Source organism: Rhyacophila brunnea, unplaced genomic scaffold (genome assembly GCF_057557595.1).
Source record: "Rhyacophila brunnea isolate RB1 unplaced genomic scaffold, BYU_Rbru_1.0 scaffold_8, whole genome shotgun sequence".
Lineage (NCBI taxonomy): Eukaryota > Metazoa > Arthropoda > Insecta > Trichoptera > Rhyacophilidae > Rhyacophila > Rhyacophila brunnea.
In genome coordinates this window covers 24,307,332-24,334,932 of record NW_028233350.1, presented here as the reverse complement: position 1 = coordinate 24,334,932, position 27,601 = coordinate 24,307,332, and the positions used below count along the sequence as shown (strand labels likewise).

The window sequence follows — 27,601 nt, the reverse complement described above, 5'->3', positions numbered from 1 at the left end:
CACCCTTACGATCTCTTTGACACGCGCTAGAGTAAGATAAAAGGTCTACATTTGTGTAAGCTAGTTTCCAAAAATATCGCCATCAAATCGGGGCAAAACGCTTCACACAGCGTCGATAACTTGCGAGCTCGTGTTGCTAAAATTGATATTTTTGTGTTAAACATAAAGTCAGTGGTAAATATTTTTAGTTAATTAAGTAGAAAAGATGGTTCTGTGTGTTGTCTTAAAATGTGGTAGCCGTACTGATAAGCAAGAAGATGGTATAACGTTTCATAGGTAAGTTGATACATGTTCGTGATAATTTATTTGTATTTTATTATATATTTTAATATCAGTGACCTAGTGTTTTTTTGAAATAACTTAAATTATAGATATCTTTATCTAATGGTTGCATTTTGACCGCTTAAAAATACTTTATAACGTAAAAAAATAGAAAATTATATTTTAATTCTGAGCGTCTAGTGCGAGCACTTTGGGCGAGCACTAGCGAAATGGTCTATGGTCTCGAACATTTGTAGACGAATGCGTTTGCTCGCCCACAAACCAAACGCAAGGCAAGCGGCTTCATTTAGCAATGCAACGGGTGGCGTCTAGATGTATCTATAGTCTAAGGGGTAACAGCATTTCGGAACAATATATGCATACTATTAATTTATACATTGATAGTTTTTCCTAATGCCGGCGCTCCATTGGCACGCAAGTCAGACGATTTACAGTCTTCGGACTTTTTTTTCGCGTGGAGCACCCCAGGTCTGCGGACTTTTTAATCCGCAGACCAGGCTCGTTGGATTTCAAACATGTTTGATATTTTACCACCGAGTTGCCAGACTTCGTCCGTCGATCGCAATGCAACTGCGATTTGACATTAATACGCAATCATTCGGACCGCAAAAAAATCTGTAATTGTTTTAAACATTTTCATTGATTTATTTGTTAATTTACACATTATAAAATGAGAGATTTACCAATTATTTTTTTATTTGTATTTATGAAATTCATAAAAGAAAACGTAAATCTTGTGTTGTTTTCACTGCTATATTATTTTACGCAAGTCTACATATAAATAACACAAAATTATAGGGTTATCAGAAGACATTACGATAATCGCAATTTTCGACTTTTGACAGCTCGACTTTTTTATTCGTTCATTGATCAGTAGCAGGGCATAGACAAATCGGACGATTTATTGTCCTCGGACTTTTGGCTCGCCAATGGAGCGCTGGCATAAAAGATCTTTTACAATAACAATTCACCACTTTTACAATAAACGTCAAAAATGGTTGTTTATTGTGAAAAATGCCCACTCATAATAATTATTATTTTGAAAACAAAATATTCGATGTGTTTTTCAAAGTAAAAACTGTTAGTGGTAGTTTATGACATTCAATATTTACATAGATTTATATTTCATTTCATATTTAAATATATTTTTAAGGATAGGTAAAACAAAAAAAATGTATTTATATAAAGTATCTAATGGAGTATTTATGTAATAATTTAATAATGTTATAATATTTTTTTTTTGTATGAGTAATAATATAATATGCAAAATAGATAAAATATTGTATGTAATTATCTATATAGGTAATCAAATTTTCAACATACCTGTATTTTGTGTCTAATACAAAGAGATTGGACTCCTCCCACAGAGATAGCCCACAAAAATGTCAGTGTGTACTCGTTTTGTGAGAGAAAGTTCTATTTCTCTGAAATTAGGTACACTTTGCTGCAAATGGGCCATACTCGGACATAAAAACGCCCCACTGAGTATTTTTTTTTATCAACAGCTTACAACCAATTTATGATAAACGTATTTTCATTATAAAAAGTTCCCGCAATAAAAACTTTATTAGGATTCAGGGTAAGAAATAATAATGCAAATGGAAGTAAGTATTTTATTTTTAATAACACAAAAAACACAATATTTTGAAAAATTAAACACAAATCAGTTAATAGCAAATGGTTAAATATTGGAATAAGAAATATGGTCTTGTTTTTACATATTGTTCTATATAAAATAATATAGCATTATTGTTTAGATAAAACTGTTAAATAAAAATACAAATAATTACAGTTAATTACAAACAAAAAAAAGTTTATTATATTACCTACCTATTTACACATGTGTATTTTGAAAATATTTTATGAAATAAAAATATAACATGGGTTCGTTTTTGACATATTGTGTATAAAATTACTTGTTTATATAAACCTATTAGACACAAAATATAGGTAGGTATGTTGAAAATTTGTTATATAGTTAATTACAATATTTTATCTATTTAACATAATATTATCAGAGAAGCCCTGCATATATAATATCGATTCATACAAAAAATCGATTATTTAAAACGAAAATGTTTTTATTTGAAATAATATAATGTATGAAAGTCAGCGTTGAGAAAATAATATTTTGAAAAGCTATTGATTCCTAAGTATAATTAATCTATTAAAATATTGTGTAATATGGTTGATTGGTTGCTCTGCATTTTTTGCTAAATGATGATATTTTATTTCTAAATATTTTTTTGAAACTAGTTTCATTAAATTTGTGACGTGGTTTGTTAATGGCGAAGTACTCGTATCATACATGTGATTATCTAATTCTCTGAAAATACAGCTGCTATTAACAAAATAGTTTAAAAGTTTATTATTTAAATATTCTAAATTAAATTTTGGATGCATACGAATGCCTCCGCTTTGGTGCAGGGCAAAATATATTTAACTCTGAAAACTATTATAAATTTATCTAAATAATGAATGTCATTAACTAGTAAGTACTAATATTTTTTACTTTGAAAAACAAATCTTATATTTTGGGTTCACAATAATATTACGAGTGCGGCCCTGGCACATGACATTGGAGAGTAAACATTTTGACGTTTGACATACTTGTTATTGTAACAGATGTTTTAGGAAAAACTATCAATGTATAATTAATAATATGCATATATTGTTCAGAAATGCTGTTACTCCTTTGTATTCTTCCATTAAAAACACTTTTTAGCCGAATAACATCTGAAATCTTTGTAAAATAAATTAACAATATCCGCCATGTTTTTTTACAACACAAAAGCAAACGATAGTGAAGTAGCAGCTTACAGTAATGCCAACAGATTTGTTTTCTGTTTCGTATTGCTTCGTACGTGTTCGTACGAAAATGACGATAAATGTTCACTCTCCACAGTCTGATCTCTTTGGTCTAATAGGTTTATATAAACAAGTAATTTTATAAACAACTAGCTGACCCGGCGAACTTCGTACCGCCTCAGAATCAATGAATATTGTGTTAACTTATTAGCTAAATTAAATTCATTTTTTTATTAATTTAAAATGAATAAGTATTCAAAATAAATTAAGTTCAATAAGTGTGCAAAAATCAAATCAAAATGAAAAGTATTTTTTATTACATTGAGATGAATGTAATTCACGTGGCAGCAAGGCATTTGCTTTATTGAAGGGAATCGAAATGATTCGCGTAGTATTGTTGCACTACTTTATGTTAAACTATTTGTTGGATGCGTGGCACTCGGGTCGATTCCCTTCGTTAAAGAACCTTGTGATATAAGACATTTTTAGTTTTGTTGTCACGTGCGACAACGAACAAAGCGGATGGTTTGCCGACACGTGAACATGCTACGTACAATTGACCGTGAGAGAAACATTCATTTTCTAGATTCAGGCCACAAACACTCAAGGATTGGCCTTGTTATTTGTTGATCGTCATGGCAAATGCAAGACGAATCGGAAATTGAATACGATTAAACTCGAATGGCATATCGGTTGGGATCATCGGAATTCTTGGAATGAGAACTTCCTCACCTTTGAACATCCCTTTGATTATCGTTGCGTGAATCACATTGCCCATGAGTTTTCTCACCACCAAACGCGTTCCTTCACACAGTTTTGGTTGGTTCAGATTTCGAAGCATGATGACTACCGAGCCAACCTTCAGTTGTAAATTGTGCGGTGGCAAGCCAGGCAGATCCAATGAGTTTAAAAATTCAGTTGGATAGTTGGTTGTTTCGTCTTCGTTTGTTACACAGTCGATAGATTTGAAGGAATGCAGTGGACCAACGATTCGATTTTGAATTGTGTAGTTTAAGTGATCCACATCTCTGTTCTTTGCAGCAAGAATTGCTCGTTCACTCAACCAATTGTGATTTTTGTGGTTAGCAATGATGTTCGGGAACACTTTGTTGATGAGGTCGTCCTTCGCTGAGACGAAATTGCAAAAATTCAGCGGAAACAAAATCAATCCGTTCGATTCTTTGACAGGAACACGGCCGTTACCGATAGTCAGCAATTGCTTGGAGAAATCTTCGGCAGATGGATCGTTTAACAACTCGCATGTTTGTCGTCAGCTAAAGTTTCTTCACATAGCACCACAGAATCTATTATTTGAGGCAAGCGTTTATGTCATCGGCAACGGTCGACCTTGGAATGACTGGTAGTGTTTGGCGGAAATCGCCAGATAGTAGAATCATAGCGCCTCCAAAACATCTTGAGTCATTGCGCAGGTCTTTCACAGTTCGAATGAGTGCTTCCAATGCGCGTTTGTGTGCCATTGTGCATTCATCCCAGGTGATGATTTTACTAAACCAAAACCAAAACTTTGGCCATTGCTGAGTGTTTTGCAATATTGCATGTCGGTTTTTCAGTCGTTTGAAGTTTTAACGGCAATTTCAACGCTTATGATGTCTTCCCAGTTCCACCGGGCACATCGAGGAAAAATAAGCCACCATTTCCATCATCAATTGCCTTTATTAACGTATCGTACACTTCCACATGTTGGGTGTTTAACAGTGGTACATTCGTTCAAACTGATTGTTTCAATGAAATGACATTAATATGGACGAATCATCTGGAAAAGAAAATGACACTCACTTTATTGTCGGGTCTTCCGAATTGCATAATCTGTTGTAACGCCATTACAATAAAGGTGATATTGATATAAATTCCTGATGCTTTTTGTTGGGTCTGCCGAATGGTTCGATTCGAACGGGTTCGCTCAAATGAACATTGACATTAGAAACACTGATCTAACGCCATTACAATAAAGGTCATATTGCTATAAATTCCCGATGCGTGATATCGCATAATGGAAATTGCGTGACGTCTACCTATACATGCGAATGCGCGAATTTACTTGCTTGCTACTGTATTGAGTGCGTCGTCCATTAATAATGTCATTGTTTCAATGCATCTCGATCATATTCACGTTCACGTTCCAATTCTCGATGTGGCGTTGGCATTCCTAACTTGACTAACAAACTGCCGCACATGAGGTGACACAATATGTCTTCGATCAAAAGCAAAGCCACGTTATGTATCTCCCCATTCACCTCGAGATCGGGATTCCCTGAACTGACACGAATTCGATTTAAAATGTCTTCTGACATATCATCCTTGTACTTGTTCCACAGTACAGGTGGATTTGACGGAAAACATATCAAAATAATGATAGCATATAATGTGCGTATCTGACTTGGAGATGCAGAAACAATTGCTTCAGCGATTGTCATGTCCCAATGAGTATCGTTTTCAAGCAAATTGAGCTGTTGACATGCAGCACGAAATGTTGGACACGCTACACCATTGTCAGTTTGAAGTGATTCAAATGATGTCGGCCCAAGAACATCCACCAGCAACAACCGCATGTAGAAGCATTCGTCATTTTTCGGATGAACTGTGTAAATGCGATCAAGAGCATCGGTAGAACGCACATCCGGATGATTAGAAACCGCATCGCCTTGCTTCCGACGCTGAAATTTCTTCGATGAAGCATTCCAAGTGTAATAACGTGGCATCTCAGAGTAGAACAACGTTCGTGCAAACGGATCGCTTAGGCAAATCGAAAAGAAACTGGTCAATGTTGTCGCTGGAGATGTTTCAGCACGTTGAGCAACATTCGATGCGTTGAAATAAACTCGTTGACCATTTTTCAGATGCACCGCCAAATCTACAGCAGTGGGACGACGTTCATGTATGGGGTATGAGAAAATACGTCAAATCGCTTCATTGCAGCTCACATATTGACCAACTTTATAGTGCGTGATTTCATTGTTGGTATTGGGAGTTTGAACATTGAGTTTGACATATTTGCAGATGTATTTGATGGACTTCACTGAATTGCAATACCTACTCCACGTTGCAATGCACCTGGAATGTATTAGAAAGAAGTGGCGAATACGGAACAATCCAAGTGTTGTCGACCACGATATCGTTTTCCTTCACTTTCGTTGTGATAGTTCTACCGATATCATCGGGTGATCGACGCCGATACATTGGATAACCATCGTTGGCAGTGATAGTTTCCGCCGTCAAATTTCGTGGATAACGCTTGGAACACTTGATTGGGGGGTTGATGGCGCCATCCGTGAATCATGTTAGTAATTACAACATCATGCAGATCTGGATCGGTTTCGGGATCAGGAATCTCGGCACATATGATGTCATCTATTTGGTCTGGTCGAATTCTTTCGACTAACCAAATTAAAATGTGTGCATGCGGCAAGCCTCGTTTTTGCCATTCAATCGAATACATCCAACATCAAGTATACCCAAAGACGCGATGCTTAACAATGTAGTTCATCAGCGACAGGATGTTTTGTTTGAAGACACGTGCGGTGATGTCGTGCCGATCACATGATATTTGTCCGGGGAGCAGCAGTTGAACAATTTCTATCCATTTCGGATTGCACGTAAAGGTGGCGAATAGATCTGGACGACCGTAATGACGAACATAATAATATGTCATTGCATCTTGCGCATATTCATTCATATGACGCGGGCTGCCAATGTACGTCGCCGGTAGAATAGTCAATCGACCAACATTAGCTGCATCTCATTCGGTGCTGATTGCCTCCCGTAAATGAATAAAAATATACTCCTCCGAACGCAGTTTATTATTATTTAGTTGTATACGGATTTAATTTTTTTGTGATTTTCTAATTTTTCCAATGCGCGAGGAAACTTCTCGAGACCGAGACAAACAATTTTTTTTATCGAAATCAGTCAAACGCCGTTCCATACAAAATGTATGAGATAATGAATTATCTTCATATTTTTTTCCGTGATTTTATCCGATGTTTTAATAGTTATTCTGCTATTCGGGGAGGAGGTATTCCAACAAATCAAAGATCATGAAAATCGGTCCGGCCGTTCTTGAGTTATAGATGGTGTAACTAACCCAAAGAGATTGTAACCCAAAGAGATAATATACATTTTTTTTTGTTTGTAATTAACTGTGTTATTATTTGTGTTTTTTATTTAACAGTTTTATCCAAACAATAATACTATGTTATTTTATATAGAACAATATGTAAGAACAAGACCATATTTTTTATTCCAAGATTTACCCATTTGCTATTAACTGATTAGTGTTTAATTTTTCAAAATATTGTAATTTTTTGTATTGCTATTAAAAATGAAATACTTCCATTTGCATTATTCTTTCTTACCCTGAATCCTAATAAAGTTTTTACTGCGGGAACTTTTTATAATGAAAATACGTTTATCATAAATTGGTAGTAAGCTTAAGCTAATTGATAAAAAAAATACTCAGTGGGGCGGGTTTATGTCCGAGTATGGTCCATTTGCAGCAAAGTGTACCTAATTTCATAAGGATACAACTTTGGCTCATTAAAACGAGTACGCATTGACATTTTGTGTGCTCCCTCTGTGGGAGGAGTCCAATCTCTTTGATACCAACCCTATACCATTTTCTTATATTTACTTAATTTTAGGCTGTTTATAATAATAATATTATGTATTATGGATGCTAAATAATTTATACATAGCATTATTGCCGTTGTTTCTATAAAATACATATTATGATAATATATACCAAAATTTGTTCAAATATTCCTATTAATTCCTTTATTGTAGTTTATTGTCTATGGTCTGTTCGTAGATGGCTACACTAGCAATCGTGTACTAAAGTTGGTATGACTGATATTGGTATATTCTGCGTTTTGAAAGCTTACTGTACGATAATATTATTTTTAGAAGTATTAAGTGTTATTTAGACATCAAAAATACTCTCCATATGCTCTGAGGGGGATGATTATTTGCATATTGGTATTTTGCATTAAGTTTATTTAAAAATGAATCAAACGTTGATAGAAAATATTTGACAAGTCAATTTCCCCCGCTCATTCGCTTCGTCGCGCCCTCTGGTAGAAGAAATTTTAAGGTCACTACGTCAACATGGCGGACCGACTTGAATGTGAGTTTTGTTTTTGAATTTTGTATCTTTTGAATGATAATAAGAGTGTAAAGTTAGGGCATATTTGTGACATTTTATTGAACTTCCTTTCCTCGTGATTCATTTGAAAATCAATTTAACGTCGATGGGTCTTTTCTTTTCCCTTCCAATCTAAACTTTCATCGCGAACATTCAAAATTTGAAAAAATTCAAATATTATTTCAAACGTCACAATGATAGCAGTATTGTGATTCCCTTGAAACATCATTATGCAGACTGTCGGTCAGAAAATGGATGATCGATCGTGGGTTTTTGCAGAATCTGTGTATTTTGCCTCTATTATGCAATATTTCATAGAATTTTCATTTTTGGCTTTTCAGATGAATACAATTTGAAAAATGGAAATAACGTAACGAAGATAAAAGAAGAACCCGACGACATGGACGTAGAAGAGGAAGACGGAGCGCCGCCGGCGTTCGGACCCGCGGCCCTCGGCCTGCACCGTGTGGGCACCACGCTACCTCCGAAGCCTGCTCCGACACAACCGCTTCAGAAGTTGAACGCTCGCGGAATGCCAGCGAGGATAAGAAAAAAAAACAGGCTCTTCTTCGACGACGACATAGTCAACGCGCCGCCTCCGAGGTCTTCGCCCAAGAGAGGGCCCAAGACGACCCCCATCAAGACGCCCAGCAAGCTGACGCTGTCAGCTTCCAAGAAACAAAAGACTCCCACTAAGACCCCGCGGATGACGAGAGACACATCTCGGCGCAGCAGCGCGGACAGATCAGAATCCGCCCCCAGCCTTTCACCTGACAGAAAGGCGGGACAGAGAATTGGTATGAGGCTTCGAAATCTTCTCAAGCTGCCGAAAGCGCACAAGTGGGTTTGCTTTGAGCATTTTTACAGTAATCTCGATAAACCGCTGTTTGATGGAGAAAATGATTTCACTATCTGTCTGAAGGAATCTTTTCCGAAGCTTGCCAATCGCAAATTGGCTCAAGTTCAGTGGACAAAAATACGAAGAATGATGGGAAAACCGAGGAGATGCTCTCAAGCATTTTTCGCGGAAGAGAGAAAAGATTTAGAGCGTAAGCGTCAAAAAATAAGATTTCTGCAGCAGCGTAAAAATGGCAATATCTCTTGCAAAGATTTACCAAATGAAATTCCCATGCAACTTATAGTTGGCACTAAAGTGACAGCTAGGCTGCGCAAACCTCAAGATGGCCTCTTCACTGGCAGCATCGACGCCGTTGACACTTCTAACAATACTTACCGAATAACATTTGAACGAAATGGCCTCGGCACTCACTCCGTTCCCGATTACGAAGTCCTGTCGAATGAACCTCCGGAAACTCTCAGTATTTCCAGTATAATGTCGCAAAAGTTTAGACCAAAATTTATAATGCAGGAATTGATAACCCATTATCAAAATAAAAGTTTCTCAGGCGTGGATAAATCTTATAACGATCCGTTGCTCGGGGCCAACACCAGCATCATTAAATCAGAAGAGGTAACAACTATAGGAGGTTATCCCGTTAGATTTCTGGAACACATTGTTAGAATTACCAAAATTCTTAACGCCAAAAGGACTAAAATCGCCAAACTGAAAGAGTTCAACGGCGAGATAGAGAAGAGAAGATCGTTCGGGCAAAAGGTACCAGTCGAGTTTGAGCGCAAATATGCAGCCATCGTGATCGAACTGGACAAAATGAACTATGATCTCCAAAAGTATCTTAATGAAGTTCAAAGTTTCTGCCAAGACATTGCTCCCGGTCTGAGTGTCGCTGCCATGTTGACACCTTCGCATGTAAGAGAAAAGTGCCGTTTGGAGTCTGTTGAAATTGTAGAAAAAAGTTTATCGAGTATGGCCCACGTAGTAGTTAAAAATGATTCCATCATTGAACTGATTACAGATCTTACGGCTTTAATGCTGCAAGTAAAGAGTTTATCCGACTCTGTCCAGAATGCTTACGAATTAAAAGTGCTCCACGAAACCATGAATCAAATTAAAATGAAACTCAATCCAAACGAACACAATGTCTTCCAGAATTGCGTTGAAATTCATATGCAGCGAATACAAATGGCACTCGGCCCTTTAGGTCTGAATTCATACATGCATCCAGAAAAATAATTTTTCTAATTTATGTTTAATATACTTAATATATATTTTATAATTAAAATAAAACAATATTATGTAGCAAGTAGGTACTTATTCTGCATAGTTTAATAATAATCAGGACTGGTTTCGTCTGCTTCGATGGAACATTGTCGACAGCTTACAATAATATTGTTCTATTATAATATAATATATTTATTATCCCATTGAAGCGGACAAAACCAATCCTGATAATTATTAAACTATGTACTCATGTGAAATAAGTACTGCATACTAACTGTGTTTTATTTTAATTATTATATTGTCTTACCATCATGAATTGACAGTTAACGCTATTATTAAAGATATATTTTATAATAAGACTGGAATTATTTATTGACATAAAACTGCCCCATAAGTCAATTCAGGGTGAGGCTCTTTATAATAATATATCGTATTGGACGCAAGCAATTCTATTTTTTTGTAAACTAATTATATTTTAATTTTCATACTCGATATGGAATTGGTTCTATTCATCTGAATTATTGCGCAGCCAGTGCTGTGCGCTCGAATGTGTTTCAATATGTTGTTTTGTCGTAATGGAACTTTAACCTGTTGATGTTATGGATGTATTAATAATTTTGTTTTTTAATTAAAATTATTTTGTGGACATTGCAATGTTCGGTGTTATGTACTAGCCTTTTAATGGAAGGTGTGAATAGTTTTCTGTGGTAAACTTATGTATATAAATAGATATTATTTCAATTTAATATTAATTTATGCTTTCAATGTAGAATTAATATTCTATTTTGATTTGTAACCCACCATTATTTGGTGCCTATATCGTATGTCATATTAAAATATTCTCAAATTATTGAAAAAGTATGTAATGTATAATATTAATCTTATTGTGGCACATTTTTTAGCAAGAAATTACGTAATTGTACACAAATTTAAGTCTTGCGAGCTAAATGCCAAAATGGTTATAATTACCTACCAATTTAGTTAATGTAATTATTATTTTATATTAGTAATATGGAATGAAAAATAAATTATTTAAATATGGATAAAGATATAATAAATAACTTGTTTTCAAAACATACTTTTGTTTTATTGATATAACCAAGGGTAAATATTACTTACCCATTATACTTATTGAATACATAATTTGCATGGTAATAATATGTAAATAACAAGGCTGCGTTTTACTTGAAAAATTGGATTGCGACAATTGACTAGAAAACATTTCTGTACCGCTTCATGAATAATTGTAAATTCCTTATTAACTTCACACTTAAAAAAATAACTTAAATTTTGTTTATACAACTCAACTCGAGCCTTAGCCTCTTCCATCTGGCACGATCCTGTGTGGCCCTAATCCTGTCTTCAACGTTGAGACTCTTTCGTTGGTCTTCATACCTCCCTCCAATATATCCGTGGCCTCCTTCGTCCTTGTTTCCCAACATGACTGTTTTTGGTACCTGTGTCTCTGGTGCTGGACATGGCCTGCCAAGTTCACCCTATCATTTTATGAATCTGAAGAATTTCAAATCATGGTACATGCAATAGAATTCAACATATTTCTTTAACCAAAGTACCAATTATACTATAATTCGTAAGCGAATTATATCTGTCAGGCCGAATTCAGACTTGTAAATCATAGCAGAATGCTGAAATTCGTAAAATAATAGAGTCGTAAGCATATTAAAAAAGATCTAAATTATTAAGCATCACTTATTTTTCAGCGATGGCCAAGAGGTTACGTTTTCATTGGGTAGTTGAGGGTCTCAGGTTTGAATACCGGGTCTGGCAAAATTCACATAGTATTCTTCAATGTAGGTATATTTAGATCCAATGGCCATGGTTGATTCGCTGTCAAGCTCTATGAGCTTGGACTTGTTACCCGGCCAACATGTCCATGTGGCGGAGAACTACAGGATGTAAGCCACATCCTCTAGGAATGTCCGAGAGGGAAGAGATGCTTGTCGGTCCAACCAGCTGCTGGGCCCATTGGACGGTCCGACATGGTTGCCACAGAAACCAATTATCGTCACTGTTAGCAAAACCAGCTATGTGCACTTTCTCAAATTGTGCAGAAGGATAAAACTGAATAAAAAAATAATATTACATTTAAGCATAAAAATTATGAAGATTACTGCATTATAATCAGAAAATGGTCTAAGATTATTATTTTGTTTACAAAAATCTTTTATTTTTAATACAAAATTAATAAAAATACAGTTTGAGATGTTACATAAGTCGTTTAGATCGTTTTGTAAATACACAGTCTAATTTATTAATCAAAATGTGAATAATAATAAATTTGCACTCATGAAAAACTGTTACATAAATAATAGTTAAAATATACATAGTGGGTCAGTGATAAATTGCAATATCATTATACCTATTAATTATTAATGCAATAGTCAGATGATATTATACGAGGGTGGGTCAATAAGTCCTTAGAAAAGCCGACAGGTGGCGCGACTAGTACTGTAAGCGGTTTGTTTTCATGCAGCGGCACTACCGATTCAGTATGCTGCGAAGTTTCAATCAGATTGGTCGGGTTGTTGTGTGTTTCTCGTACATTTAAAAAAAAAATTTGCTTGTTTACAAAAATGGAGAAAATTGAGTTTAGAGCTGTTATTAAACATTTTAATATAAAAGGGTTAACAGCAAAGGAAATAAAAAATGAGTTGGATTTAGTTCACGGCACATCTGATCCTTCACTTGCAACTATTTATAACTGGTTAAATGAATTTAAACGTGGTCGTACATCAACAAAGGATGAACCACGCTCAGAACGTCCTGTAGTGGTGACTACACCAGAAATGATCAATAAAATCCACGATATGGTGTTAAGTGACCGAAGATTAAAGTTGAGTGAGATAATTGAGGTTACAGGGATCTCAAAAGGTAGCGTCATTTCTATTTTACATGACAAATTGGGCATGAAAAAAATTTCTGCAAGATGGGTGCCGCGTTTGCTCACAGTCGACAATAAACGCAATAGGGTGGTGGCCTCTAAAGCCCTGTTGTCGCTGTTGTTGCCAGCCGCATACGTGCTATATAATCAGACGGTGAATATATTGAAAGCTTAAAATACTTTTCCAAGGTGGCATGTACACTATCGGCCTCCATCATGGTGTGCCCTTTTTCTAGAAAAAGCTGTTGAATCTCAATGTTTTTTTTCTCTAGATATTTCACTTAGAGCAGTAGCTAATAATTTATTTCGGTTTTGATAGCCACACCCATACGATATTAGAATTGTTTCATTGTATCGTCCTGCTTTCGATGAGATGAGACAAAGTCATTAGAAGATATCCCACCATTTCCCTCTTGCCATACATATAGCTCTACGTCATCATTATTAAGAATATATATGGTGAAATTGTGTAGTTGCAGCTTTTGTTTATAATACATTTTTGATGCTTGTGTTTTTGGACATAGCAGCACACTTTGGGAGATCCATCGTGATTACTAACCATCCAGTAATCTTCTTCATTTCCTTCTCTCCTTCATTTCATTTTTGGTCTTTCTAGCATATTTTTTTTTTTTTAAATAATGCGGCTATTGTATTCCATTTCTGAAAGTCTTGACAGCAGATGGCACACTGATCTTTTTGTGGTTGGTGGATACTGATTTTTTGGTGTTTAAGAATTAAATTAAAAAAATCATGCATTTGTATTTTGGATCGGAAGCACGATTCCACATACACCCTGGAGGTATTTAATCTGCAATAATGGCAGGGAACTTTGAGAATTAGATCCAACCACAATGTAACATTTTTCCCACAAATCTCTCACGTTTTGATTTTTGGTTGCACTACCAATTATTTATCTTCAGTCAGATTCTTATTATCTGTCATAGCTTTCAATTGGCTACTGTCATCGAGACATTTGTAGTTGTTTACCCAACTTGTAAATTAATTCTCGCCTATACCCAGGGTATTTATAAAAAAAATTTGGCAAACGCGTAATCTTGAATAATTGCGAGTTATATTGTTTTTTTATTTGCCATGTCAACTTATGTGAGCATGCACTTTCAATCTGTCGTGCAAGACCATAATGCACAATATAAAAACAAACTACCTATATGTAGCCAACTGTAAAAAAACATTACACTCTCGATATCAAAATACCATCTATGTGTTACTATAATATATACACATAGTTGTTTTTTATTTTAAGAAATAACTTCGGAACGAGTTTACCGAAAACATAGATCATTTTACTGGACTATATAGAAAAAAATAAGGAATGACACGGTATTTAAGTCACTTTTGATAAAAGCAACACATAGATGGTTTTGCTAAAACGGTGACGTTATATTGTATTTTAAAGATTTGCAACGTCCTATTGCGGACATGAAGATGTCTTCACATAGTTTTGTTTGTATTGTATAGGTATAGCATTAAATTAAATCGCCATGCTTTTCTCTCCCATGGCAATTTTTATTAAATTATGCCCTTCAGTAAACTCAGTCAAAGGCCAAGCCACATGGCCATCTGCTACCGAGACATTCCCAGGCGTAAAAAACTACTGATGCTTCACACAAATGTAGGTTATGCTCGATTAAGACCGAGTGTAGTGCGGAGCGGGTTGTTTTGAAGGGGTCTATGTTTGTGTTGTCCAATTAAAGTATGCGTTGCCAATTTAGCGTTTTTCTTGCTAGATCTAGCATATCTTGATAGGCATCAACCTGTGGCGTTTTTTGATACTTTCAACAGTTTTAAATATGCTAGATATTTTGTTTAGATAATTTCAGGCATATCAATTTTCTGACCATCACATTGGTACTTAATGAATGTAGGTCGGTACATGAGAAATAAAACAACATAATATAGTGCGGTACCTATTGAATGCATACAGATAATAGGATAGAATGGGATTTTTTTGTAAATTTTTAGAAAAGTTTCTGGGAAAATATATACAAAAAATCTAGAATTTCTCCTGCCAAATATCTTGTTTTCATACCCCGTCTGGCATGTTTTAGTTAACACTGATCCTAACTGATCAGAACCACCATTAATAGTATGGGAGGTTTGGGTAGGTATAGAAACTAAAAGTATAGTTAATAAAACTCTATTTTCACATCTATGGTGATGCCTCTTATGATTTATTGACATGGGATTGTTTGTAAATGATATCCAGTGAATACTTTCGAGTAAAAGTTTTACATAACAAGTAATTTTATTCAGATATACACATAAATCCTACAAAATATAGAATAATATACAATAGATAGAATATGATGAAGCAGTCATTTATCTTTATGTCTTGAAAAACTCAACAACATATTTCACTAATATTTTAATATGAAATAAATTTTATATTCCAATTATGCCGACATTTTCAATAATTTTTATAAAAGAAAATAATCTTAAACCGTATATAAAAATTATCAAGTACCTTCTGATAGTGGCAAATATATAATACAATTAAAATAATTACTGAAAAATTAATACAATTACAATAAAATGTTTCTTTTGGAACGTGCAGAATTAACAAAAACTTTATTTCAAAATAATTATAAGCATGTACATTATGTACTTCAACTAATAACGCCCGTACACGTATATGGATTTACTTGCAGCAATAATGTGTATTTTAAACTATTGCGATAATAACTGTTTACACATAAAAGTGCGAGTCGCGATGTTGTCATTTTATAGTACTATTTAACAGGTTATGAGAATCGCTTAACCTCAAAATGAGTCTGCGCGGTGTAGTTTGTTTTTTGACTGGGAGGTTCGCCACTGTCGTTCTACTGCGCATAAAACAAATCCCAACTGTCGTGTGAAAATTCAGAAGCTTTCGAACTTTTTTGATACTGCATGCAATCTTGCAACTTGCATGATAATACATGTTTACACGTGCATTTTATTGTGATGGCCACGATAATACGTACTGTCAGCAGTAAATCCATGCACGTGTAAACAGGGTATAACGTGTGAACACTATTTAAATTACAATATATTATTATTGCAGTATTAAAATCAAATTACGACGCCACTGAATAGGATTATACACCATTGCATCGAAAAATAATAACATAATATTTGCATTGTCACAACCGCTGATAATTAAATGTGCATTTACCTCTGACCATAGTTTTTATACAGAATTTTTCGAGAATTATAACCTTACAGGCTTTTTTATGGCTTTTTTTTTTTTTATCAAGTTTTTTGGTGTTCACAAAATATAGAGTGATTACAGATGAAGACCTATGATATACGTATGTACTATGTAACTTACAAACATTCAGCTGATAATAGACATAGAAGAATTTTATTTGTTTTGATCGAAAATATACATAAGTATTATTATAAATAGCATGGGTAAATAAAAAAAAAACACCCCATGAACTGAAATAGTAAAAGATTTATGAATATATTTTGTATAGTAAATTCCTATACAAGCATTATTAAAATGAAATGTTTAAATTTAATAACCAATCAACAATAAATTATATCGTATAACAGTATGATGTTATTTTAGAATATTGAAGTGGATTTGACGGATCAGGTAAAAAACTTGATGCAGTGATTCCCAACCGCGTTCCACGTGACCCTGAGGATTCACGAGATCTGTCAGGAACTCCGCGAGAATTCAGAAAAACTCACGCAAAGATAGGTACCTACATCTTCAATGTTGGGCTTTGTCTTGCGTACTTCCCGGATGTCACGGTACTAAAAATTCTCTATAACTCCTTAGAAGCAGACTTGAGAGTGGGTCTATTGTTTGGGCCCCGCATCAGTAGAAGTACGGCTTTATGGTGGAGAGTCCAAAAGAAATTTTTGAGACTCCTTTACTCTCGGCTGTATGGATATTATCCGTGGCTCTATCCGACTGACTTTCTCTTAGGTATGCTTACATGCTGTAGCTTAAAATTTAGAAGGGATCTTTATTTAGTTTTCCGACTTATACGTGGCAAATGTGAACTCTGCCATTCTTGGTGGCGTTGGCTTGTGTGTCTCTGATAATTACCTTAGGAATCGAGGGCATCCGTTGTTTGTTCTCCCAAGGTGCAGAACTAACCTGTCATTAGTGATGCCAATAACCATGTTTAATGAAATCGCTTTGGATATTAATATATATTCCATTTACGTGAGGGTGTATTTAGGTGGACATTGTTTTATTAGTTTTTAAGATAGATATTTGAGACTGAAATATTAAGGAGCTACATTTGTCATTGTCTACTGGTTAGCACGGCCATTTTGTAATCTGGAACTTAATGTGTGTCAGCCAAATAGGGGTATCGTGAGATTTTAAAAAATGTCTCGAGGGTCTGCCAAACAAAAATGGTTGGGATTCACTTATTAATACAACACTATCTAAAACCTTAATAAAAATCAAATTTACAACATAAAATGAATTATGCAGGCATATTCTATTGATTTGCATCCACATTGGTCATGCGCACAGAGCGGATGTCTCTGAAAAAATGCAAAGCTGTAAAAGTCTGTTAATACAACGTCCACACTGTGAATGCCCACATGCTCTGATTAGGATCGAACTTGGTCATTTACGCAACACGCAATATACAACATTGCCATGGTAATAAAAAAAGGGCAAACACTTCACAAGTGCAGTGCACACGCACGTGCTAAAGCTTAATTATGCATTATGTATGTAAACAATTTAAAATTTTACATTTGAACCGCATATCATTTGGAACCATTTTTTGGATTGAGTTGCATGCACCAAAATCACAAAAATACAACATTCTTTCTCACAGATATAAAATATGTAGATGCTCATAGCTGGTAATAAATGTAGATAATATTATAACAGTAAAATTCGCAATATGTATGCAATGGTTTTAAACCAATTAAGCTTTCTCAGGGTTTCAGATTGAATTTGATACCTATAATCCTTCATGGGCTCTAGAATTTACTTTATCCAATAATTCAAATGAATCCAGAGAGAACTTCTTTGACTCTGTTTAAGACCCTCACTTGAAGTTTTATTATATGAATTTACTTTTTGTATTTATTCAAAGTATCCAAAAGTTCATTGGCTTCATCAGAAGTTTTAACTCGTAATAAAACAGAAACAGGCGTAGACGGTGAGTCGGGGGTGGGAATGCACATCAACATTACATTGTTCTTCCCCACCCTCTGGGTCGGGATCGATTCCGATAAAACAAGGTTGAGGAGTAGATTCCCAAGACTAGTATCAGCCCTAACGATGAGTTGATACTTTTCGCTCGAACTGATGGGCTTGAGAAACATGGTACCGACACCTCTGTCCCCGAACGATCCATCCTTCTTCACAAATACTTTACAACGCTTTGAAAAGATGCTGCCTTCTTCTACGACGGGGGTAAAGTCGACTTTCGGTGGTTCTTCATCGTCTTCATTTTCGTCCTCCGGTTTCGTGGCAGCCTTCACTTCCGAATGTGCTATATTACCAAAAGAAAATGGTTTCCCGGTGCCAAAAGAGAAATTGCTCGCAACGGTCTCCGTAGGAGTCTTTGAGCTTTGACCGAATGAAAACATAGGAGCCTTAGAAACAGGGGTGGATGCGAAACCTTGGTTAAATAGGCTTGTAGGATTCACTAACTTATTGTCGGTTTTATCAGCCTTTGATGTATTTGGTGATTCGACATGTACCGTTTTTGTACTAGTTGAACTCTTCCACTCTCCAACCCTGCTACTTTCAAATATAGAGCCAGTTCTATTAGGATTATTGAGTGCCTTTTCATTCATTGACACGACAGGAGATACATTATCTGAGAGTGTTTTAGTACTCATAGGATTTGAAGGTGAATCAGTCTTGGTTTTATTTATATCATTCAAATATTTATTGTAATCATCAAAAATTGGCGTTAGTATACAATAAGGATTTTTGTCTATGTGTGACTTGATCCATTCGCAAACGCCGAGGTTCAAGTTTTTTAAATTCGCACAATATTCGTCAGAGTGAATAGATAAAGGTGGCGTTTTGTTTATTATTTTAGGAGTTAAATTGCTGATATCCTGTTCTTTAGTTTTGATTTCCAATTTCTTTGTTTCACTGGTGCCGGCTGTCATGAAATTGTTGCCCAGATCGACCGCGGGCTGGTTTGCACTTCCATTGGAGGGTTTTGAAAGAAATCCAAAAGGCGACGCTGAATTGGATGATGGTGTTTTATTGAAACCTCCAAACCCGCTGAATATTCCTTTTTTTGGCTGAAAAGTAATATCATAGGTTAAATGTGGGCCTTATCAAAAAGGTATGAAATTGTTTTGAACATCTTTGAATGAAAGATATTGACAAGGGATTTTGGAAATGTAACTGACACCTTCGAGGTGAGCATGTCTCGAGCATGGATAACTCTCAACCTCTCGGGATGTTGTTTTCTCTCTTTAGAGAAAGAGGAGTGGGCAAGGTTGCGAAACCAAAACTGTAGTGATTGCACTGTGTACAAAGAGATACAAAATCCATAGGGATAAGGCAATGACAAACTTGAGACAAACAGAAAGATATTGAGACATTTACAACAAATAATCATTGTGGGTTATGACAATGACGATGGGCCTTGTTAATAATTAAGTAAAACTAATTAGTAAAAGTATTATTTAACTTGATATCATATTCTTGATATAAATTTTTAAAAGGTTGAGTACCTACTCACGAAGTAGTATTGAAGGAAAATGCTGAAACTATTTAATAATACCTATATGCAATAGTTAAACATGCCAACATAAATTATTGTGAATTTGAGTGTTTCAGACTACTATACCTATTCAAAATTAATAATAAGTATGCATGAAATGAAATACAACCTCGTCGTCGTCCTGATTGTGGACACGCCGCTTGGCTGTTTTTATGATTCGCGAACGAAGAATTTCTTGCGATGCAACTTTGTACAGACCGGGTTCCTCTGGTCCATCAACTTCTTCCCAATTGTCCGCATTTAGCTCCTTTTCCGCAGCTCGTTTGGTTGACATATCAACGCCAAATAATAAAACGAGTAGGTTATGACAGCAGTAGGATGGTTTTACAAATTAGCTGTCACTGTCAGTTTTTAATATTTTAAACGTGCATACGTTCGATTAGAAAAATGTATTCTTATTAACAGTGATAACCATTACAACAATATTCAGAGTTACGAATATTATTATGATATCTCCCAGAACTTAACTCTACGTGACGTTTTCTGTACAAGTATAGACTTAGTCCATAGACTAATATACTTGTCTCAGTCTATGGTTTTCGTCTTTGAAAGGTTCGTATCATTCAGACTGAATCGAACAAATCAATTCACAGGTTGGATTTGGGACCGTTTGGCAGAACTTTTCGCTTTTCTTTCTGACGACTAATCATTAGTGTTGCTAGTACTTAAAATTAATTCAAGTCGTATTAATTTATTATAAATGTACCGTCAACTGTGGCAACATTATCATATTTTTTTGTAAAAATGTTAATATTATGTCAAAATACTGATGACATAAGTCGAATGTTTTTTATTTACGAGTATGAAAAATATATTTTAGAGTCAAATAATGACCATATAAGGATTAATACTGAACTGAGAAAATAAAGATATCTGAAAATAAAAATAGGTAAAGTTGCCAAAATTTTGGCAACTTTACCCATCAAAGCTGGATTGAAGAAAATGGAAGTATATTCATAATTTAGGTAAAATTGACGTAATGTACATTCAACATTACCACAAAAATAATGGCAACACTATATCAACAACACGACGAACCAATGCGTCCTAAAGTTCGTATCATTGAACCTGAACTGAACGAATCAAATGGCACCGTTGGATTTATTTGATTTGGAACCGTTTGGTAGAATGTCCACGGAAACGCTTTTCTGACAACTAATTAGTGTTGCCAGTACTTAAAATTAATTCATAATATATTAGTCTCTAAAACAGAAACATAGGTATTTGAAACGTCAACTTGTTATGAAATTCTAACCTCCTATCGTGGTCTACAATAATACAAATTTAACAAACTGTCGTATTCATTCATTTTAAATATACAAAATATAAAGAATGCTTCATAAATAGGTAGCCATTTAGTTAATTTATAAGATTTATAGGTATGACGAGTTTTTAAAAATGACTTTTGATTAGAGCTTTTCATAATTGACCACTTGTTCATGTCGACAGTATGATATTGTGACTTAGACGACAATCGAACATATTAAATTCGCTGGGTAATATAAAGATCATTCCGGGTTGATTTAACACAGTTTGTAGTTTAGAATCTCCGTTACAAAATATAAATAAAATGAAAATAAATTCTTTGTCTGACATAATAATTATAGTAATGATATTAAATCGAACTTGCATAGAAAATAATGCTGGATTTTGAGATAATAACACCAAAAGCGGCGTCTTGTTCGCGTATGGTTACTTATGAATAATAGGTATTGATTATTAATCTATAATACATATAATTCAAGTGAACTCCTATGGTGTAAATATCTAACATATTAATATGAACACCTCACGATATATAAATGCCGAAATGCCAAAACACTTTGACAGATTGCCATTAGTCTATGGATCGTCCGAATTGGTTTGACGTTTCATGTCAAACCATTTCTGATGGTCCGAGAACGGTTTGATTTTCAATGATACACTGAACCAAACGTCAAATCTCAAACCATTTCCGGTCAACTACAATTTGTATGTATATTGTCTATGGTTTAATTTGATTTGTTTCGTTCATGTTGAAAGAAACGAACCTCTAATCGTCGCTATAGGATTTGTTTCCCGAATATCCATTTTTGTCGAAATCGACATTTTAATGCACTTCAATTTCTTTTATCGAACTCTACCGAAATCATTTATAAAAGGAATATATTTTTATCTAGGAACAGAGATATTTTTTTAAAAAACCCGAATACGCCATGTTAAGTTACAATTACTCCGTGGCGTTCTCCCGAATGTCCAACTATTCGTACCTGAATATCCAAGTTAATTTCAGTCGAAATATATCTCTGGCTGAGTGTTTATTTCCCGAATATGACTTTAGCCAATCAAACCGCGCTCACGCCGTGCATCTCGCTTCCACATTCACGCTGTCTAGCTCTCAAACAATCACGCCCACTTTCATATTTTTCGGCCGTCCTGAGACTTCTTTCAAATTTCGTCTTATTGATATTGTTTTTAACGTTACTATTGTTTTAATAGTGAATTCATCAAATTTGAAGAGATCATTCATAGCTGATACATCACCAGTTCGCCCTGAACTTACAGTAGAGTTGTGGAAGTGAGTATTTTAACCTAAATAACTGCATTTTGTTTTGATAAATGACACAAAATCCCAACGGTTATATGAATTCTACAGTATGACCCGGCAACTACTATGACGTAAAAAATAATTATTATTTCAAATTATTATTAATCAAACATTGTTTGTCTTTATTTTACTTTTAATCTAGGTATTTCTATGAAAATAAAGGCGATTCTATTATTTATTTTTGAATGCGCTGATAGTTAATTTAATTTAATATGTATGTTAGTAACTATTTATTTGGTGGATATTATATACTTAGGATATTGGTACCTACCTAATATTAGCAGCCAATGGTAATTAATTTATACATGCTATTATTTTGTGTTGTTATTCCTTACAATAGTAGATATATAATATTTATTTGGTGGTTTGTAATAAGTTTAATTGTCAATTATAGAAATATATAGATATAATAATATACAGATATATATAAATAGATTTTTTATATAAATAGATATATATAAATAGATTTTTTGACGTTTTGAAAGGAGAATATTTCAAGGTGTGTATTATATTATACGTCATCTAATAAAGTTGGGCAAATTTACAAATATATCATTAACAAGTAGACATTGGTTGGTCTTATAAAGTGAACGTTTAGTGGATTGTTTTACCTATATAAATCATAGACGGCAACATCATAAGAATGGCAGACAAGATGCATTTGAGATAGGTATATATATAGTCACAAATAAGGCCATCGTTGACATGCTAAATATTCAATAGACCATTAGAATGCTGTACCTAGCCAGGACTCTCCATATAGGCTGTAAGCAAGCTGCTTAATTATTCCTGTTGAATGTATTGTAATACTAGTCATATTCTTTGAAAAGCAAGCATGGAATTTGATTTCTAAATGAGGCCACATAATAATATAGGTTTGCTAACATAGCTCAAATACTTACCATTTGTTGTATCGCTTAAGCCTTAAGGTTTATAGGCATAAAAAACAAACAAAAAAACAAATATTTTACAAGATATTTATTCACACAAAAAACATTAATTTATTATACCGGCTTTTGTACATTTTTGCTTAATATACGATAAACTGGTTGAGTATGAACAGTAGTTGCTGGCATTATTTTGTCACTTTGTCCCATAAAGGCAACTTCATGCATCAGCTTCTCGGCCAGCAATCTTTGTCCCTGTGACATCGATCGTAGTTTCATGGCCATCATTTTGCCAAAAACATCAAATTCATCTTCAGTCTTGCTTAGTTTGTCGGTGATTAATTCTAACACTTTGTTGGCGCTATCATTCGATTTTTTTCGTTTGAACAATGGGGGTTCTGGTGCTCTATTGAGATTCGACCTTGGAGTAGTCGACAACGTGGATGTTGAAGGCGAATATTCTATCTGTAAATAAAATGTTGATTATTTTTTGTTGCAGTTCCCTGATACGCACGAAGAAATGGAGACGATTGCAGAAGAATTTAATAGTAAATGGCAATTTCCAAATTGCCTGGGCGCAGTTGATGGGAAACACATTGCAATCGTGCCACCTGCAGGCGCCGGCTCCCACTTTTATAATTACAAACATTTCCACAGCATTGTTTTGATGGCGATTGCAAATGCTAATTATGAATTTATTTATGTTGATGTTGGAACAAATGGACGTATTTCTGATGGAGGCGTACTGAGAAAATCTGATTTTTTCAAACGTTTAGACGAAGGCAGATTAAAAATACCTGCACCAAAAAAACCTACTGCTAATTCTGATGCACTGCCATTTGTTTATATTGGCGATGAAGCCTTTGCATTACGTAACGATTTCATAAAGCCGTATTCACAAAGGCAATTAAATCACAGTAAAAGAATATATAATTATCGGACATGCAGAGCCAGGCGAATTATAGAAAATGTTTTTGGCATTTTAGCTGCTAGATTCCGCATTTTTCAAGCTCCAATAAACATGAAAATTGAAAATATCAATACAGTTGTATTAACTTGCTGTGTGCTGCACAACTTTCTTCGTCGCAAATCAACACATACTTATACTCCTTCTCATGACCTTGATAGGGAAAATCCTGAGACAGGTTTAATAGAGCTCGGACTGAGGTCACAGGACACCTTAGCGCCTTTGGAAGCAACGACTAATCGGAACTCGACTGCCAATGCTAAGAAAGCGCGAGGAGATTTCGAAAAATATTTTAATACTACCGGGGCTGACACATGGCAAGAAAGTATGATAAGCAATAGATAAATTAAACCAATGTAACAATTTAGTTAAAATGTTTTACCTCAATACAATCTTCGTTGTTTAACGAGTTGGAGTAACTCTCATCAGGAGACATGTTTTCCAAATCGTCCACCATGCTGGATATTGAGCTCGATTCTGTAAAACAAAATGTAAATTGTTAAAATACAACATAATACTCAAACTTGTTTTTTATTATCTCTCCCCTAAGTACCCATTCCTTCATACGGTTAATATTGATATTGGTATAATTGGTGTAATCCAGTATATCGGGTATTTTCAAAATGTGTTTTCCGCTGTATTCCTCATAACCAAACTGTACCATTAATTTTGATTGATGATTGACGATTTATTGATTGTCTCTGAAGGAACCTAACTCGAGCGATTTTTGATTTTATGATCATTTCTTTTCTTCTTCTTTCGACCATGTCCGATCATAATATGGACCTCCACGGAGTGGAGGTTTGTATTGACAGATTTTGTTTTTACGAGAAATGGATGTCAGCCACTTGCTCAACATATTAGGTCCATACTCTGACTCATACACAAATTGAAATTCAATGTGTACTTGTCAGACCCAGGATTTGAACCTGGGACCCGACCACGACTCAATAAGCCGCGCTTCCACCGCCATGATCGTACCTATATATTATTATTTCTTACCTACCTCAGCAAAGAATAAATAATTTTATTGTGACTAGAAATGATTCATAGCTGTATGTTTTAATTGCTTAATAGTAGCTAATCTAATGCGATGTCACTTTCAGAGATACGACAATGTCATAGTCTGCACGTGTATAATAAATAGCTTTAAAGCATTCCCTCGTACCTATATATTATTATTATTTATTACCTACCTCGGCAAAGAATAAGAAATTTTATTGTGACTAGAAATGATTCATAGCTGTATGTTTTAATTGCTTAATAGTAGCTAATCTAATGCGATGTCACTTTCAGAGCTAGGTACGACAATTTCATAATCTGCACGTGTATAATAAATAGCTTTAAAGCATTCCTACGTACCTTCCATTTGGTCGTTCAAGAACTCCAAATTTTTATAGTACCACAGTTTGGGTAGATAAACTGCGTCTGTGCCGGCTCCGCTTCGATATGATGTCCTTACTTTATTTCTCTCCTTTCTGTAACCCGACCTCAATGTCTGTATTTTCTTTTTAACATCGTCGACCCTTGCCTGCGGCTCCACCTTGATTAAAATCTCCAAAAGTTCCGCATACGCCAAGGACTTGGCATCACGATTCTTGTATAGTGGGCTGGTCGTCTTCCACAACGATGGGTTGTCTTTAAAACAACTAATAAAATCTTCCAAGAAACTTTTCGAATGCACTCGTAGATCTACCATTGTTGTTATCGATGTGAGATGTCCGAACACTTTGAATGACAGTAAAATAATGATGGCGCTGTCGTCCGTCGGCATAGATATAAATAATGTGACGTGACGTGGTGAACGTACGAATTTCAGCGGCTCGGCGAGTAAAATATCAAACATGTTTGAAATCCAACGAGCCTGGTCTGCGGATTAAAAAGTCCGCAGACCTGGGGTGCTCCACGCGAAAAAAAAGTCCGAAGACTGTAAATCGTCTGACTTGCGTGCCAATGGAGCGCCGGCATAAGTACCATCATAAAATATTGGAGAAATGACCGTGACGTCGGTTAGTAATTGAAGTAGTAGATATCTTATAATATATTTTCTCAGAAGTGATTTAAAAAAAATTATGTAAGTATGTTCAATTATTAGAATGGTACATTCTTAAATCTTGTGAATTATTCGTTCAATAAAAAAATAGTTAAAAACTTAAAAACTATTTTATTACTTAATCCGAAAAAAAATCGAAAAAGCGATTGCCGCATGTTATTATTACATACGAACTTGGGTAATTACGATCATTAAGTATTTAAATAGTAGAGGTAATTATTAACAATTATCGTGTAAATAAATATAACATTTGAGGCGCGTACTTTATGACCACTCAGTAATCTGTGGGCCGTGCAGCAATACGCTACGGTCTTAAATCCCGAACGTCCTTGTTTTGTCCCTAATATCCATTATTCTGAGAGAGCGCTAAAAATTTTCCGAATATCCACAGTGAGTACTTGTAAATAAAACGCATTTTCTGTGCATTTAATGATTTATACCAGTATATTATTCTTGGAATCTATTCTTAGATAATGTTGCAATCATACAGTATAGAAAGAATGATTGATACATCTACTGATATTAAAATATACGACAATGGAATTTGTTTTTCGTCTCCTGTAAAATTGACATTTGGTCTATTCGGGAAACAAATCCTACAGCGACGTAAGTGAAGTTGCCTAGACTATTCATTACTTTTTCTTACAAATGTTAGGGTTGACACAGAGCAAATAAAATGTGTTAGTAGGTAGGTACTTCTATAAATGGAAATCAAAATTCTTATAATTGTGATAGTTTTGTTTTTAGAGTTTGCTGTAGATACTATGTGATGAATTTATTGACAGTAGGAATTAGGATGTGAAATGTAAAACCAAACAAATAGATTGTTTTGCACGAGTCCGTATCGTGTATGATTGCAGCGGCTATAATGCGCTAGCCTTTTTAACAAGAACCAAGTTATCGTTATGGCAGCTTTCTCATTATCACGAAGTTTGCACTATTTGATACAATAAAATAATTATTTTTATTCGGTGAAAAATATAAAATACTGTAACTTTATGTAAAGTATGCCGAAAATATTGTAATTTTGAAAGATTCAAGACCAAACATGTTCCTATTTTATAGTTTTTTTTTTTATGAAATACTATATTTTTTACACTTTTGCAAGATCAACATAGAAAAAGATGGCAACACCTCTCT

At 34.7% G+C, this 27,601-nt stretch overlaps 2 protein-coding genes across 2 annotated transcripts; one reads left to right on the top strand and one right to left on the bottom strand.

Annotated features, from left to right (window-relative positions):
- Positions 1 to 8,083: 8,083 nt before the first annotated feature.
- mip130 (Myb-interacting protein 130) lies at positions 8,084 to 10,496 on the top strand. The gene is made up of 2 exons (XM_085958732.1): positions 8,084 to 8,230; positions 8,590 to 10,496. The coding sequence occupies exons 1-2, from the start codon at positions 8,212 to 8,214 to the stop codon at positions 10,338 to 10,340; spliced, it is 1,770 nt and encodes a 589-aa protein (XP_085814858.1). The 5' UTR covers positions 8,084 to 8,211; the 3' UTR covers positions 10,341 to 10,496.
- A 4,905-nt stretch (positions 10,497 to 15,401) lies between these two features.
- Nup50 (nuclear pore complex protein Nup50) lies at positions 15,402 to 20,475 on the bottom strand. Its single transcript, XM_085958537.1, has 2 exons — positions 20,077 to 20,475; positions 15,402 to 19,479 (listed from the first exon to the last, which is right to left on the bottom strand). The coding sequence occupies exons 1-2, from the start codon at positions 20,239 to 20,241 to the stop codon at positions 18,286 to 18,288; spliced, it is 1,359 nt and encodes a 452-aa protein (XP_085814663.1). The 5' UTR covers positions 20,242 to 20,475; the 3' UTR covers positions 15,402 to 18,285.
- Between the last annotated feature and the right edge of the window lie 7,126 nt (positions 20,476 to 27,601).

Bases quoted from the DNA above. Each gene is read 5' to 3' on its own strand.
- Nup50 (XM_085958537.1), bottom strand. From the start codon at position 20,241: ATGTCAACCAAACGAGCTGCGGAAAAGGAGCTAAATGCGGACAATTGG. The intron at 19,480-20,076 runs GTTGTATTTCAT...ATTACTTTTCAG, and splicing joins ACAATCAGGACGACGACGAG to CCAAAAAAAGGAATATTCAG.